The sequence below is a fragment of the Zeus faber genome (genome assembly GCF_960531495.2).
Source record: "Zeus faber genome assembly, chromosome: 7".
NCBI lineage: Eukaryota > Metazoa > Chordata > Actinopteri > Zeiformes > Zeidae > Zeus > Zeus faber.
Window position 1 is genome coordinate 18,198,689 of NC_137203.1, and position 15,687 is coordinate 18,214,375.

Sequence of the window (15,687 nt, forward strand, 5' to 3'; positions counted from 1 at the left end):
CAGAGGGAACATGGTGTAGTACAAATGGCTTGCTTGTGTGGACCGTCTGATGTGCTGGACTCGGTTGTGGGCATTTCTTTCCGCTGAGCCCCAGAGATTGACAGTGATGTGTACAGCCTGGGAATCTTCAACCCTAGAAGATCTTGTAGTGAGTTCCTGCACCTAGAGACACCCTAGCCCCCTTCCTGTTCATTATAGTATTGGACTATGCTCTGAGACAAGCCATCAAAGGAAGGGAGGACGTCACGCATCTACCTATGTGGACGTGCTAAGGAAAGATGCTGGTGCGGAAAGCACAAAGGAGCTAGCCAGATGTATGGAGAACAGGGATGACTGGAGACACCGATGGGAGCCTCGTCTGAGGACGACGTAGAGAGAACAGCTGTTCAACCTGCTCCCTACCCTGCACTGTGGCAACTTGCTTTCCCGCCATGCGCTGTGCCAGGAGTACCCCTCCGCTACCCAGGTGGGGGAACCAGCATTAAGGGCTGAGATGTGATGAAACACTGTTGCACTCTGAACAGTGGATTTCCGCTTTACAGTCCTTGGCTTGATACATTTATTATTTTTAGTATTTTTAGAGCTTATAGAGCTTATTGTGCATAATCACCGGGTGTCATGACATTTCACTGCATATATACAGTATATGACCATATGTATATGAATGTGACAAATAATCTCTTGAACTTGAACTTGATGGGTTGCTGAGGTGCAGCATCTGAAGCAAATGAATGCTCTTTCAGAAAGTCCTCCCTCTGATCAAGCGGTTTCTTTCTGAAGGCCCTGCACTTTTTGAGGGAGTGCAGCATTTTGTGGGTGGGGATTTGCCTGTCCTTTGGGACAAGGCTGTCCTTTGGGTTCTGGGACGGCGGAATGTCCGACCTCTGTTTTGTTGATGGAGATAGGGGTCTTCATTTTCCAGGGCTTTGCTAGGAGCTCCTCAGACTTTGCACAAACTCAGAACGATCTTCTACTTCCGGTAAAATTACAACAGTTTTTCCACTAATTTCTGCTCCAAATGTACATTGATATTAATCAAACTCGAACTACAAGACGTCTGAAATGTCCTGGTTCTTACGAGACCTCAACCATGTCTGTGCGTACTGCGGCTGCCTTGTTCCAGACACCTTTAGCCCGAAAAATGCCAAGACGGTTAAAAATATAAAATCACTCTGCTACTTGGATGGGCACCCGGCACTAATGCCGGGTGGGGCATCTGGTCGGCTGTGGTCTGTGCCTGGCGCCCGCGGCCTGGGTCCTGTGCCTGCACTTGGGGGTGGGTTGTATGTGTGCGCCCCTGGGGTGCCGGGTCATGCTCCCTGGGACTGGGTTATGCTCCTCGGGGCCGGGCTGGGGGTTGCTGCACGGACCTCCGGCTTCTCTGGGGGCCCGGGGGCCTCCTGTGGGGGGGGGGGGCCTTTCCACTGCTCGGAGGCGCCGCGACATAATAACGACCTTCTACACCAGAACCAATTGGGATAAGTCATGTACACTCACCGGTGGACACCGCACACACACACACACACACACACACACACCTCCTTTAAACACACCCCAGCACCCTCCTGGTTACATCCCCCTTATTTACTGCCTATGACAGGAAGAGGCCACGTGAGTAGTTCCAGTTTTCCTGGAACCAATTCACTGTTTTTCAATACATGTTGTCATCCAATGTTAATGTTTTTGTGTAAATGTTGTTTGTTTCTATGTTTATGTGTCTCACCATGGTGATTCTCCCCCTCTTGGGGTAGTGATCAGTTGTTTATAGACCCAAACATGATAAATAGTTCTCCACAGAGGGGGGTTGGTGGTGGTTCTTTATGACCAAAAACTGTGCTCTCGTCATTCTACAGGTCGTCCACAGGACAAAGAAAAAACATAATTAAAAAATAATTTAAAAAAAGAAAGAAAAAAAATAAAAATAAAAGTTATAAAATCAGAGGAAAAAAAATAGGGTTGTCACTAATAATCACCAATTATTATTATTATTATTATTATTATTATTATTATTATTATTATTATTATTATTATTATTATTATGAGCTACAGACAGTTCTGGACTTAAAAAGAAAGGAAATCCAGAGGCTGATAGGGTTGTATTACGAACAGGAACCGTTGAGAAACATCTGAAACACCCATGAGTCATCCTTGCGTGAAGCCAACCGTAGTGACGTCATGTTGTGAGTTCTTCTCCGAAAGAGGCGGTCACAGGTGGTTCCATGGTGTAATGGTTAGCACTCTGGACTCTGAATCCAGCGATCCGAGTTCAAATCTCGGTGGGACCTGAGGTTTTGCCGTCACGCCGTGAAGCAGAGCGACCCCAGCAACGCTCTCCATTCGTTGATCTCCCTCCAAAGTGAGCTGAGCCGATCGGAGAGGAAGGCTTTTGCAAAAACTGTCACCGAAGTGCGGTTGCGGGCGAGAGGCAACAGAGTTTGCAGCGAAACCCTGGAATTACCCCCACCCCCCCGGGGGCCAGAGCTTTACTGTTGAGCTGCTGCTGTGTGCTGTGTTTTTAGAGCCGATGGCTTTTCATCTGTATCCACTGACAAAGAAAGGGAAAAAAAAGACCATGGAACAAGGGGCAACAAGGACAAATTAGAACGGTGACAAAGAGCGGCTGTTCACAATCCGAAAATTATATGCAAAAATATAATTAATTGACTGAAATGTCATTGAGCATATGGACTTAATCACTGTACCTTTTGCTACTTCAAAGTTGACGATTTATTTGCTCTACCATTTAGCTCTTATTACCACCATGCCCTATAAAGCCTCTTTGGGTACCCAGAAATGTGATGCACGCTGTACATTTTATTTGTTCAATTATTATTATCAGATCTTCATTGCACTCGAAGTTCAAAGTTCAAAGTTTAAAGTGTTTCAAAGTTCAAAGTGTACAGTACGACACAAGGTCATTCGGTACAATGAAATTCTTGGGGCATGACAGGCAACAACGGCGTAGTGGGCATACAGTGATAAAATAACAAGGCAAAGTTAAGGAGGAAATACATTTTTTCGAATAAAATAAAAGTTGAATATAAAAAAATTCAAAAAAAGAGAAAGAGTCGATGTTACAAATACGGGCAAGAGGTCACAGTGCATGTACATAAAATGAAAATAAGAAAAAGAATCCTAAAACGGAAACTGAAATACTTGGAACATTGTAGCGGGTTCCAACAGAAATAGGTCAGTCTATTGCACAAGATATGGATATAAATATAAAGTGAAGGAGTGCCGGTGGATATGTACATGTAGTTGTGGGGATGTACATTCAATTTACAGAGGTGACTACAGATTGCAGGTTGAGAAGCCTGATGGCCTGAGGGTAAAAACTGTTGGTGAGTCTGGCAGTCCGTGCCCGGATGCTCCGGTAACGTTTACCAGACGGCGGCAGCGTGAACAGTCCGTAGCCTGGGTGGCTGTAGTCCTTTATGATTTTCCGTGCTTTCCTCAGGCGTCCTGTGCGCTAGATGTCTTGCACGGAGGGGAGGTGACAGCCAATGATGCCTGTGACGCCTGGCGATCAGCAGCGGAGCAGCTGCCGTACCAGGCGGTGATGCAGCCAGTGAGAACGCTCTCAACGGTGCGTCGGCAGAGGCTGGTGAGATTCCTGACAGACATGCCAAACTTCTTGAGTCTCCTCAGGAAGAATAGGCGCTTTTGGGCAGTTTTTACTGCCGCGTCCGATCGCCTGGAGCAGGAGAGGTCATCACTGATGGACACACCGAGGGACTTGAAGCAGGAGACTCTCTCCGCTTCAGCTCCAACGATGTGGATGGGGGCGTGCCCTGTCGTTTCCTGTAGTCCAGGATCCTCTCTTTGGTCTTGCAGACGTTGAGAGAGAGGTTGTTGTCCTGGCACCATGTTGCCAAGACACTGAGCTCCTCTCTGTAGGAGGACGTTGTTAGAGATGAGACCAAGGATGGTGGTGTCGTCCGCAAACTTCAGGATGGTGTTGGTGCTGCGTTTGGCCACACAGTCATGTGTGAACATGGCGTACAGGAGGGGACTGAGTACGCAGCCCTGCGGGGCTCCGGTGCTCAGGGCCAGGGTAGAGGAGGAGAGATTTCCCATTCTCACCACCTGGGGTCCGCCCGTCAGGAAGTCCAGGATCCAGTTACAGGGGGAGGTGTTAAGAAATAAAAACAACCAAAAAAATAAAATAAACTATATGCAAGTGCATCTAGGAGAATTGGTGCTGTTTTGCAGGCAAAGACTGGTCACGCCAAATATTGATTTGATTAAGGTTTTACTAATTGTTTACTGCACTTACTATGTATGGTTAATTTATAAATAAAAAACATTCATGGAGTTATTTTTGAAAGCACCCTCACTTCACAGCATTTTTTCACAAGTGCCTAAAACCTTTGCACAGTACTGGATACATATAAGCCAACAGTAAATGCTTTTGAGCCTTAAAATGTGCGAAATAAGAAAATGACGAGACCACGCTGTGTCTGAAGTGCAACAAGTTTATCTATTCACGTGCACGGAGAAAAAGCACCATAATTATTCTATGGAAGTTATAGGCGTCTCTTGACTCCTAAGGAAGCCCATAACCAGGTTGGTTACCAAACGGGGAGGAAGGAGACACTGCGGCAGAGCAGCATTAGCTCACAAGGAAGTCGAGAGGTTAAATGTAAACACGACAGTGTTTCTCTATCAATGGTTTGCGACACATTCTTTACACTACATCATGGCAGGCTTTCAACTCATCATTTAGCAGACGCTCTTCGTCCACAGCCACTTAAAATTACACGCACGCTGATGGGCACAGCCATCGAGTGCCTTGCTCAAGGACACTTGAGCATGCCAGCAGGAGGAAGCGGGGATCAAACCAGCAACCTTTGGAATGCTAGACGACCCACTCGACCGCCTGAGCCCCCTGCTCCTGCACCTTCGCAGAGCAACAAAAGTACTTATGTCTTGCTGATATAAATGTACGCGAAAGGGAATTCGATGTTATGACTCAACGTGATGGCAACCTGTCAGCAGCGCTTCACACGGTTCCTCTGGCCGCTTTCCCCCCTGCCTCCCCAATGTGAATTACCTTCTTTGATTTGTGCTGATGCAGGGAGTGTGCTCCCTGAGAAGCAGGTGTAAAGTGTACAGAGGGCCGACATTAAAAATGTGTGGACATTGTAATTTGTTTCACAAATATCTCTTGCTCTGTTGAGATAGTGCAGGTGCGACAACATGGAGTTCGAGCCTCTCTGCTCATTCATCCGCCGGCGTGGCCATGGAAGGACATTTGGGACGCCCCGACGCAGGCAGAAGGTTTTCCCAGTATTCCCGGGAAGCCCTGAGGTGGAATAAAAAAATGCAAACGGAGTTAAGAAGTCACGCTTTTCTTCTCTTGACTTTCTGAAAAAAAATTGTAAAAAAAAGAGCATACAATCCTGTGTGAGGCACACACTGACGTTTGACTTTGCGTTCGAGCATTTGACAGAAATTCATCTTCCAAAAAGGCCCCCAAGGAATATGTAGGTTTATAGAATTAGGAATCACTTTACGTCCTTTTGCGGCCGAACCGTGAACCAGGACGCACTGCAAAACGCCACCAAGACAGAGACCGATCCAAGTAAACTTTCCCATACAGCGTACTATGGCTACACGCACCAACCACAGACGTCAGGTCAACACCAGAAATTCCTAAATCCCATGCGTCTCAAGTCTATTTCCGTTTTCATCTCGTACCTTTCTTTGACACAGGGTGTGGCGTGGGTCTCCAGGGCCGCGCCCCAGGGGCCGTGTTTGTCGGACGCCGCCGGCAGGAACCCCCTCTCTGCGGCCAGCTCCTCGGCGATCGCCCTGATGTGGTACGGCTCGAAGCCGCAGCAGCCGCCGATGTAGCGGATTCCGGCGGCGTACGCTTCTCTGGCGTACGCGTGCATGTCCCAGCGGGTCATTGCTCGGGCCTCCAACGCTGCAAGAACAAGCACATGCATGAGGATCGGCGAGAAGGTCAGCCCGGGGACAACGGAAAAATATTTAGCGTCAGTCTCTATGATATATAGAGTCGCTGACGACTGACCGAAGGGGAACTCGGGGAGGGATACGTATCCACTGTGGTTGCATTCAGGCGTGTGGAAGCCCAGCGGCTGCACGATGAGGTGAGCTCGGAGGCCGGCCTTGTCCAACCCCTCCTTCATGAGCTTCACCGTGCGGACGCAGGTCAGGGGGTCCAGGTGGCAGTTTATTCCGACTATATCCGCCCCTGAGCAGACACGCACGGAACGCGCACACAAATGCTAAAAAAAACAATGTCTGCTGTAAGGAGAGCGACGAGGGCGCTGAAAGAATGCCACCGTTACCGGCTTGGACCAGCCTGACGGCGCACTCTCCAGGCGGGACTCCAGCACTGTCGCCGCGAGGGGAGATGCAGAGCGACGCCCCGACTGGTTTGCCACCGCTCTTCATCACCTCCACTGCCCACACCGCCTCTTCTACATACGAGAAGAACTGTAGGAGCACGTTTATTCACCGTCATTCAAACATTGGTATCGAAGCATTTTATTTTTTTTCCTTTGGGTTCGGGCAATACCTCCACCAGGAAGAAGTCAACGTTCTTTTTGAGGAAGGCGTCCAGCTGCTTCTGGAAGATGGCTTTAACCTCAGCCTCGTTGTGATTTTTCGGGTAAACGGGGGTCTGAGACACTCCCCCGGCCACCAGCGCACCGGACTCGTCCGCGACTTCCCTGGCGAGGTCACAGGCCGCCGCGTTGATTTGGGCTCCCTGCGCAACGCGGCAGAACGACCAACACAGCAATATGCAAATCAATAGTCTTTACGATGGCAAGGGGAATGAGAATTTCTGGGAGTTTTCGCATCGGATCATTCTAAATATCAACATCCACCTCGGAAAAGAGGGGGGAGATACTGACGGTAAGGTTCTTGGCACTGCCGCTGATGTCGAGCTTTTCGTCAGTGCAGTAGAAGGTGAAGGTCTGAAGCACGTCAGCGCCGGCCCTCTGGAACTCCCTGTGCAGCTGCCGCACTGAGACACACCGGACGAGGAGGAAAATGAGGACGAAAACTGTCGTCCGGCCTAAACGGTAGCTGTCCAAACCGGTTTGTTATCTATTTTTCTCAGCTTCATGATTATGTTTTTCAACGGCTGCGTGTTGTCATGACAATAAACTCTAGAACTAACCAGGAACACTCAGACACTGTCTGAGACGTATTGAGACCTCTTAGATACTGTTTGGCCTTCACCAATGCAACCAGCTGTTGTCATCATCAAAATACGTTGAAAGTATCCAACAAAATACCTCCGATGATTAAGCCTCTTGCCCCTGTGGTGGAATAATATCGCCCTGACAACATTCAAGTATCACACCCCTACCAATACTTGACATCCTCCATGAAACCCATTGGAAGCTGGCTACTCTCCAAATTAAACTTCAATGACTTTAGCTTCCTATTCATCATCAATGCTTTGGTAGCTGATCTGTATGTGTATATTATGAAACCCGAGCGGCTTTTTCCAAAACGCTACCTGCTTCCGGGTGCTCGACGGCTGCTTCAGGCGTCCAGTGTCCTGCCTTCACGTAGCCGCGCCTCTCCAGCTGCATCACGTAGCCCCCGTCGCCCACCACCACCTCCCCTGCATTCAACCGCTCTAAAATACCCTGTGAGAGCGAAGCAGATAGAAAAACACACAAACATATGATTACATATTTAAAGAAAAAGATGCATGCAAATAAAACAAATGCTGATTTTGATCTTGGGCTGAAGCAAACAGGAAAGTTTACCACTGTGGCAGACGAGGGGGCGGGGTTACGCCGCGGCCCGCAGGCTTGGCCCCGTGGCGGCGCAGCTGTACCGGGTCCTGCCCCGATCAGCCTCTTTAGCGCTCGATTGTTCGGACCCGGCCGGGAGAGTTTTCTTACATGTTGTGCTGCCTTTCAGTGGGGATCGCAGGGTGCAGGTCGCTGCTACGCAACCGAACCCGGGGATTCATTATCATCCTTATTTTATGTTCCCGTTTTGTCCGGCGAGGTTTTCATTTGCTGAACATCAATAAACTCTCGCCATTTATGTGGGTAGAGACTCCCACGACCACCTGTTTGGAATGGTAAACCCGTTTGGTAGAAATATCCTCTTAATATCCCCTGGCTTCAGGGGATATTAGTATTTGTCATATTACAAGAAACATAGAAAAGTGTAACAATCGTAATGATAAAAAATAGAATTGACACACACACACACACACACACACACACACACACACACACGCAAAGATGAATATGACAGTAACTTATAAAGTGTCATATACAAAGTAACACTCGAGCTGACTAGTGTCAGTTCATAAAGAGTACGAGGAAAAGGGAAGCTTTGCACAACATCTTTTTCATTTAGATGTTTGCGAAACGTGCCAAATGTTTAAAGGGGATATACTGTAGGTCAAATGTCAAATTGCAATTCTCCATACAAAACACCATCAGCAGTTAAATTCCATTGTTGCATAGTACTTACCCTTTTCATGGTGCGTTCCAGAAACAAGGTCTGCTGCGATTCACAGAGCTAAGCTTTCAGTCTGCGCCCAGTGGGGGAGTGGTCTTTAAATGCATCCAATGGAGTGTCCCGCTCTAATTATGCAACTCGACCTAGATAGGGAGTCTAGCTGAATACAGGGTTTTACAGTGAAATTTTTTAGATTACATTGGATTCAACAAATTGTCATTGCGCAGAGTACAAGTACTGAGGCAACAAAAGGCATTTCTCTGCATCCTAGAAACTGACAAATCTAGGAGCGGTGGGCTGCCATGCGGCAGTGACGGCGAGCAGTTAAGGGGTTGCTCAAGGACACAGCAGCACGCTACCACTTGTCGCCATCGGTGTTCTTATGATAAATCAGCTAACAGGTGTAACAACATTCCAATCGCACCTTGCAGGACGCACTTTACCTCAAAACGACCTTCTCGGATGGTGCCTTGAGTTTGAATGAGAACTGCATTTGAAATTCTCAAATGTGCACAATTTTCAAGCATCTTCACACATACTTTAATTCTTTTGGGAATCCTTCATCCTGGCTCATTGCAAACTGGCGTGTCAGTGTTGGAAAAAAAGAAATGCACAGGTTTTTAACCCTCCAGTCAAGTCTAAACACAAATAGAAATATGGCTGCAGGCAGTAATGCACAGGATGCAGTGTAGCTGTTCGTGTCATATGAGCTACGGTTTTAAGACTCTCCTTTAAACGCAGAACCGGCTCAAGTTGTCTGTCTAACTGTCGCACTCGCGAGTGGCTGGAGAGGAATGACCTCCGAGGGACGAAACGTGGACTTATATAACTTTGGATGATGATGTCACAAAGTGGCCCGCTCCTTAAAACTCATTAAATGACGACAGTTTTTCACAAATTTCTGCTCCAAATATCGATGGATATTGATCAAACTTGAATGACAAAATGTCTGAAATCTAACGAGACCTCAACCATGTCTTTGCGTATTGCGGTTGTCGTGTGTAAGATCGGTTTAGCCCAAAAAACTCCAAGATTAAAAATGTTAAAAAGTCTGAGCAATAACTCACAAATCAGGAATAGGGGTTTGAAATGCAATACAGGCTTCTTATTAAAACCTAATCCCGGTTTGACTATAAGTACAGTAGTAGTAGACCTGTTTTTTTACGAGGATTTTGAATGCACCATAAAAACAGACATAACAAAGCATAACTTTTTAAAACTTTCAGCCTTGTGTGCATGACAAGACTGGGACGCGGAGCCCCGTCTCACCCACACCACGTGACCTGAACACTTTAACGTGACTCCACATCAGTATGAAACTTGTTACACAAGATTCTCATTTATTATTCATTTTAGGCACAATATGTATGTGCAACAGAGATTTCCACACTAACTATAAAGGAATGGATCTCTGTCTATCTGTATGTACTGTGTCCTTCGATTATCTCAACAACTGTTCATCCAATCTACTTCACACTTGGTGGGTGTATTGCTTGGGACCAAAGGACCTGCAGTGGCGATTGTGGTGCAATTTAGATGCGTGACCTAGTAATATTAATTAATAAACTTTCAATAAACAGCAAACAGCGAGCTAGCAGGAGGTAAGGGTTCAGGGCTCTGCGACTGAGACGAAGACTGTCTATGTGTGTGTGTGTGTGTGTGTGTGTGTGTGTGTGTCTATATGTGTGTGTGTGTGCATGTGCATGTGATGTATGTATTTGCTTGAAAGTAGACACACTTTTGCTTTTCAACGCGTCGTCCTTTCACACTTCTAAATAAAAATAATTTAAATCGACTTTAATCCAAACTGAAAACACCTCTGTGCGTCCTGCGTCTACATAGGTACACAAATATGTTAAAGGGAAGTTTCAAATCTTTAAGGCTTGAAACCACAAGCGATCGCTGTCGCTTGCGGCTGATCCTGTTCAATTCATTCCTGAGTAGTTGCCATAGCAGCGTATAAACAGATTAATGTGCCCCTAGCTGCATTCATACAGTAGGTGTTCTGTGCAAATATATTTATTTTTAAGTGTCATGGCTATTTTTATATATATTTATGAAATATAATATAACATATAACATATTAATATGTGCAACATTATAAACCACTCCTGCTCCTGTCTTTCTCTTTCTCTGCCTTCTGTATGTCTCCATTCCATTTTCTCTTGCACTCTTCAACTAATGATAAAAAAAACAACAACCCTACAAACATTGCAACCTTCTGTCAGTCTTTGTGGATGTGTGCGAGTGTGTAAATGCACATACAGTAGTCTAAAATTAATTTGTTTTTTACTATGTCACATTTACTTCTCAAAGAATATTCACATGTGTTCTGACCATGCGATTTGTGCTATATGACGTCGTATTGTACATGGAAAATGCTTTTAATCAAACGATATGGAAGTGTTGGGGCAGTCTCCACGGGAACTTCATTTCAACAGAGATCCAACTGGCTTCTGGCAGTGTGAGCGTACGGTGACAGGTAAACCAGAAAAAAAACAAGGAATTTATTTTCTGAATCACCTGGAAAGACTAATAGTTTCGATCTGGGGCAATATTGGTGTCACTTCTGTCACTTATTTATCACACACGCACAAGAGCAATAGACTACAGAAAAAAAAGATTTGAGTCTTGCATGACTTTTATTAGGCCATAACAATACACCTGTTTACAAATAGCGGTGTGTGCTGTGGCATTATTTCACCCCCCGAAAATATTGTGAAGCACTGGAACAGACAATGATAGACACATAGATAAATAAATACATGTGGCGTTTTACGTGATGTTTACGCCAGAACCAGAGACGATTCTGATCAGGCGCTTATCGTGGAATAGATCTAACCAGGTTGCCCTGACCTCTCTGTCCTGTGGGACCACCATGCCCCACTGACCACAAGACATCAAAACGATAGAAAATAAAAAGAATAGAAAGGAATGACTCAAAGTATTCAATACCATTCGTTCAGCGAACGCAGAAGAAAAATAAATACAATATGTGTGTGTGGGGGTTGGTGTTAACACATGTAGTGCACCATTTGGTTTCACATTTTACATTTAGCTTCACTGAATTTTTGGTCATAAACGGGCATCATTTTAAAAGTAACCGAACGCACGCATCTCTGATCTGGAAAATAGTCAATTCATCGCCACGAAGGCGATTGCGTCGCGTTGTCTACCGCTGTGTGGTGGAGTGGGCGCTGTGGGGTTGACGCGGGAGAACGACTGGGTTGAAAGAAGCGCCCTGATTGGTCGCCCCCCTTTCTGTCGTCATATCCCGGCGGGCCGACAGCGCCATTTTGAATGTTTACGTTTTTTCGCGTACGTTCTTGAGTCCAGAGGAAAAGGGGGAAAACGGAGCAATAGAGACATTCCAGTCAAACTTCACGTAAGTTCACATCCAGAATCAACCGCCGCATTTTAAAACGACTGACGCGATTATTCCGAATGTTCCAGTTAGTTCAGTTCCGCTTTGACTAACAAGAACGTGTGAGAAATCGTTGAGTCGATGTTTTTCCTCCACTCGACGTCGTTACCAATCCGCCGCGGGCGCTCTGTGCTGCAGCGGGTGGAGGGACCGTCAGTCGGCCTCGGTGTCGTCCTGTCTTCCGACGGAGGACCGTCAGGGGATGGAGATGGAGCCTGAGGACCGCGGTCAGAGGCCTGAGGAAGAGCCCCCCGCTGCAGGGCCCCATCCGAAGGGTGCCCACGGCCTGCAGGACAGCTCCCTCACAGACATACTCAGGTGCTGTGGTTCTAGCGTATGTTTATCAAAATGAGGTCATTCGTTTTTATTGTACATTGACTATGTATCCATAACATTTCAGGTTCGTTGCATATTGGCAATTTTTGCTCTTTCCATTTTTGAGCGTGCCGGCAGTGTGGCACAGGTCCCCCGCGCACAGCCCGTCGTAATATCATCGACACGATGAATGTGCTGAGTCTATATGTTCATTTCAGGATAAAAGAGCAGATGTCCAACCAGTGCTTTGAGATGATGGTGCAGCTCAGCGCAGGTCTGTTGCACCGTCACTTACAGCTTCCCGGTTTGTATTCCATTTCACCGGAGAGAAATAACCTTTTGTTTTTCTACAGTGAAAATCAAAACATCATGTAATGCATCTGAACTTAAGAGAGACTTGTGAGTATCCTCCAGCCTGTCACTATAAATCTATAATTATATCTAGTTAATTTTTTATTTATTTTTTTTACAAAATGTAATGTTCTATACTTGACTATTCATGCAGGGCTGATGATGGCAGTGATTTGGAAGACGCAAAGACAGCCCATTTTAACAAGACGATAGCATTGCACAGGTACTGTTACTTTAGAGATACACACATCCAACTAGTTCAGATGCGGCTGTATCGAAAGAGTGTCTTGGGTCCAGCCCACTACTCGAGCGCAGCATCACAGTTTATTGATCATACTGCCTTTTTGGTTCCTCCAGACCAGACCTTTACCAGAGTATTCAAACAGTTCTTACGATAATAGCCTCAGAATTTCAATTATCTACCTATTCTGTGTGTGCAGGTGTGGGCCAGTGATTCTTCAGCCTCTGAATAATTGACATTAACTCGTATAAAATCGATACAATTTTATTCCACACATATATAAGAAACAAGACCAAGACTACAAAAATTGTGTATTTAATGATTGCAACCATTTGTCTTGCAGCCTCATAAGACGTTCTTCGTTGTGCACTCATAAAATGAAGTACATGTATTTGAAGTCGGTCTGTTTAAGATGTTATCCAAATATCCAATATCCATATGCATTCATATGCAGTTACCCGTATGCTTTCATCTGACTAAAGAAAAGATACAGATACAAACACTTCACTACTGGCTAATATTACTGCACAGTCTGTCAAGAAGTATATTCCTCAGGCTCACTCTGTGCGCTTTGTGTCGATTTCAACCACTGGATGGCGCCCGAAACGTCATATTTTTCAGTGTGGGCTCAAAAAACATGTTTGCGGCACCTCTTTAATTTAAACGATTGAGAGGGACCCCTACTGAAAAAACATCTGGCCACACCGAATGGGTTGAGCATCATCTATTTAATGTTTTTTTTTTATAAGAGCTGTTTGAATAGTCTGACGAAGGGGGAGCAGAGCATCAGCGTCATCAATCACTTGTGATGCTGAGCAAGAACAGCTTGCAGCACTTTCCTCTCCTTGTATTAGTATATTATTTTGTATCTTATGTATTGTATTGTATTTGATACATTTCATTTTTTTGTACAGTTGTAGTCTGTCGTTAATATTAAAGCTGAGGATGTGTATTCGTTGATCATTTTTTAAGTACTGATCATTTTTACCGTGTGTATTGTGCTTTTGTTTAATGTCTTATTGCCTATTTTGATTGCTGCATCAAAGATATTTCCCCTCGGGGATAATAAAAGTATCTATCTATCTATCTATCTATCTATCTATCTATCTATCTATCTATCTATCTATCTATCTATCTATCTATCTATCTATCTATCTCAGAATGCAAATGTGGCATGCGATCGCGGAAAAGCTGAAACAAAATGATTCAGGGTCTGAGTAAGTCCAATCAAGTTGAAACAACATTTCATAGTTATATTTTTTGTTGTGTCAGTTTAACTATTTAATCAAACCATTTTGCTGTAACCGACTGTTTAATCCCTTTCCACAGTGATATAAAAGCAGAGAGTGATCGCTGCATGGCCCTGTGTTCACAAATTACACAGCTTCAGCAGGTAAAGGATTTTATTGTTCATTGTCAACACATTTTAATGTTTATCTCCACTGGCGTTGCACTGTTCAAGATAGTTTTTGTCTTTATGTTGGTACTCCAGTGAACTAATTTGATAAGCTGTTGTAAAACTCTTTTAAAAGTATGTTTGGATACAAAAATGATCTCCAAAAACATTTTAGGAAGGCAATGTTACTTTTTCTTTTCAAGGGAGTGGGTTGCTGTTAACTTTGCGGCTCAAACTAAATGACTGTCTCTGTGGAAAAAGAGCGATTTATTCAAACAACTGATATTGTTTGAAGGTAAACATTGTTTTATGTGACTGTTTTGTTAACAGGAATCAAGAGATCTAAAGGATCAAATCACAGACACCCAGAAGAAGCGGCTGGGTATATTATGCAGTGTTATATATTTGGTTCCTCGTTAACCCCAGAACTCACGTTGCCTACGTTTCAGCGGGTGTGGAGGTGTTGTACCTCCAGGCCTTGAATGCTCTGGAAGTTCTCTTTCGTGAATCACATTTTAATCTCACGGGTCCTTCTGGTTGAATTAAGGTAAAAAAAAACGGTAATTTTAGATTTGTATTATTTTCTATGTTTGGGGAGAAACCATCCGGCATTACGTCTCACTGGAAACTTGACTGGTCTTTATTTCACCAGGGTAGCCACACTGAGATTGACTCCAAGGAAACATAGAGAAATAAAAAACGTGAAAACGCATACAAACAAACAACGCTGTAACATTTATGTCACTTGTTCCTCCGCTGCACTAAGCCGGTGATGACTAAACTCTTCTGTTTTCTTTCTCTTAGAGCTGAAGCGGCTGACACATGAGAAAATGAAAGAGATCGAGGAGCTGCTCAACCAGCAAGAGCACCCGGACATAGAGAAGTACAAAGCTGCCCTGCAGAAAGGCCGGTCCAACCTGGAGAAATACAAAAAGATGGCAGTCATAACGCAGAACGTCCTACGGGTAAATTGGGGGAAAATAATTATGTGTAATGGAATTTGGAGTTGCATTTCAAGAACGAATGTAAAACGACATGTGTTAACTTTAACTGTGACAACATGTAATTATATATATATATATCACTATCATTTATCTTTATCGCGTGGATAGAGAGCATTTTGCGTATTCCGTATATATTGTTTTATTTTGATTTATTTTTTATGTCGAGTATTCTTTCATGTCTATGCACTACAATGCAACAAATCCGTGCATATCAAAATGTATTTGGCCAAATAAACATATTGTGATTGTGATTTGGGTGTTTTTCCCCACAGGGTATCCTTATCGCCTGTAAGGTGAATTGGCTGGATGACCCTAAATTGAAATCCATTGCCATGACACTGGAAGACCTTCCCATTTCGGACTGAAGTTGACCATAACCATGTATATTGACTTGTCTTTACTGTAAATATCAATAAAGAAAAAAAGAATTGAGTCGATTTGGCGTCGTTTGTGATCGTTGCACTTCTCGGTGCAAAGCGATTTGACT

The 15,687-nt window shown here is 44.7% G+C and overlaps 2 protein-coding genes across 2 annotated transcripts; one reads left to right on the forward strand and one right to left on the reverse strand.

Annotated features, from left to right (window-relative positions):
- Nucleotides 1-5,194: 5,194 nt before the first annotated feature.
- On the reverse strand, nt 5,195-8,490 carry LOC307233028 (betaine--homocysteine S-methyltransferase 1-like; the record flags this gene model as incomplete). Its single annotated transcript, XM_080004241.1, has 8 exons — nt 5,195-5,305; nt 5,701-5,929; nt 6,038-6,220; nt 6,318-6,465; nt 6,548-6,739; nt 6,888-7,000; nt 7,502-7,634; nt 8,482-8,490. The coding sequence occupies 8 exons, from the start codon at nt 8,488-8,490 to the stop codon at nt 5,221-5,223; spliced, it is 1,092 nt and encodes a 363-aa protein (XP_079860367.1). The 3' UTR covers nt 5,195-5,220.
- Nucleotides 8,491-11,777: 3,287 nt separating this feature from the next.
- Nucleotides 11,778-15,608, forward strand: cenph (centromere protein H). The gene is made up of 10 exons (XM_080004536.1): nt 11,778-11,854; nt 12,032-12,211; nt 12,427-12,482; nt 12,562-12,607; nt 12,714-12,782; nt 13,961-14,017; nt 14,130-14,193; nt 14,527-14,578; nt 15,001-15,161; nt 15,473-15,608. The coding sequence occupies exons 2-10, from the start codon at nt 12,096-12,098 to the stop codon at nt 15,563-15,565; spliced, it is 714 nt and encodes a 237-aa protein (XP_079860662.1). The 5' UTR covers nt 11,778-11,854; nt 12,032-12,095; the 3' UTR covers nt 15,566-15,608.
- The last annotated feature ends 79 nt before the right edge of the window (nt 15,609-15,687 follow it).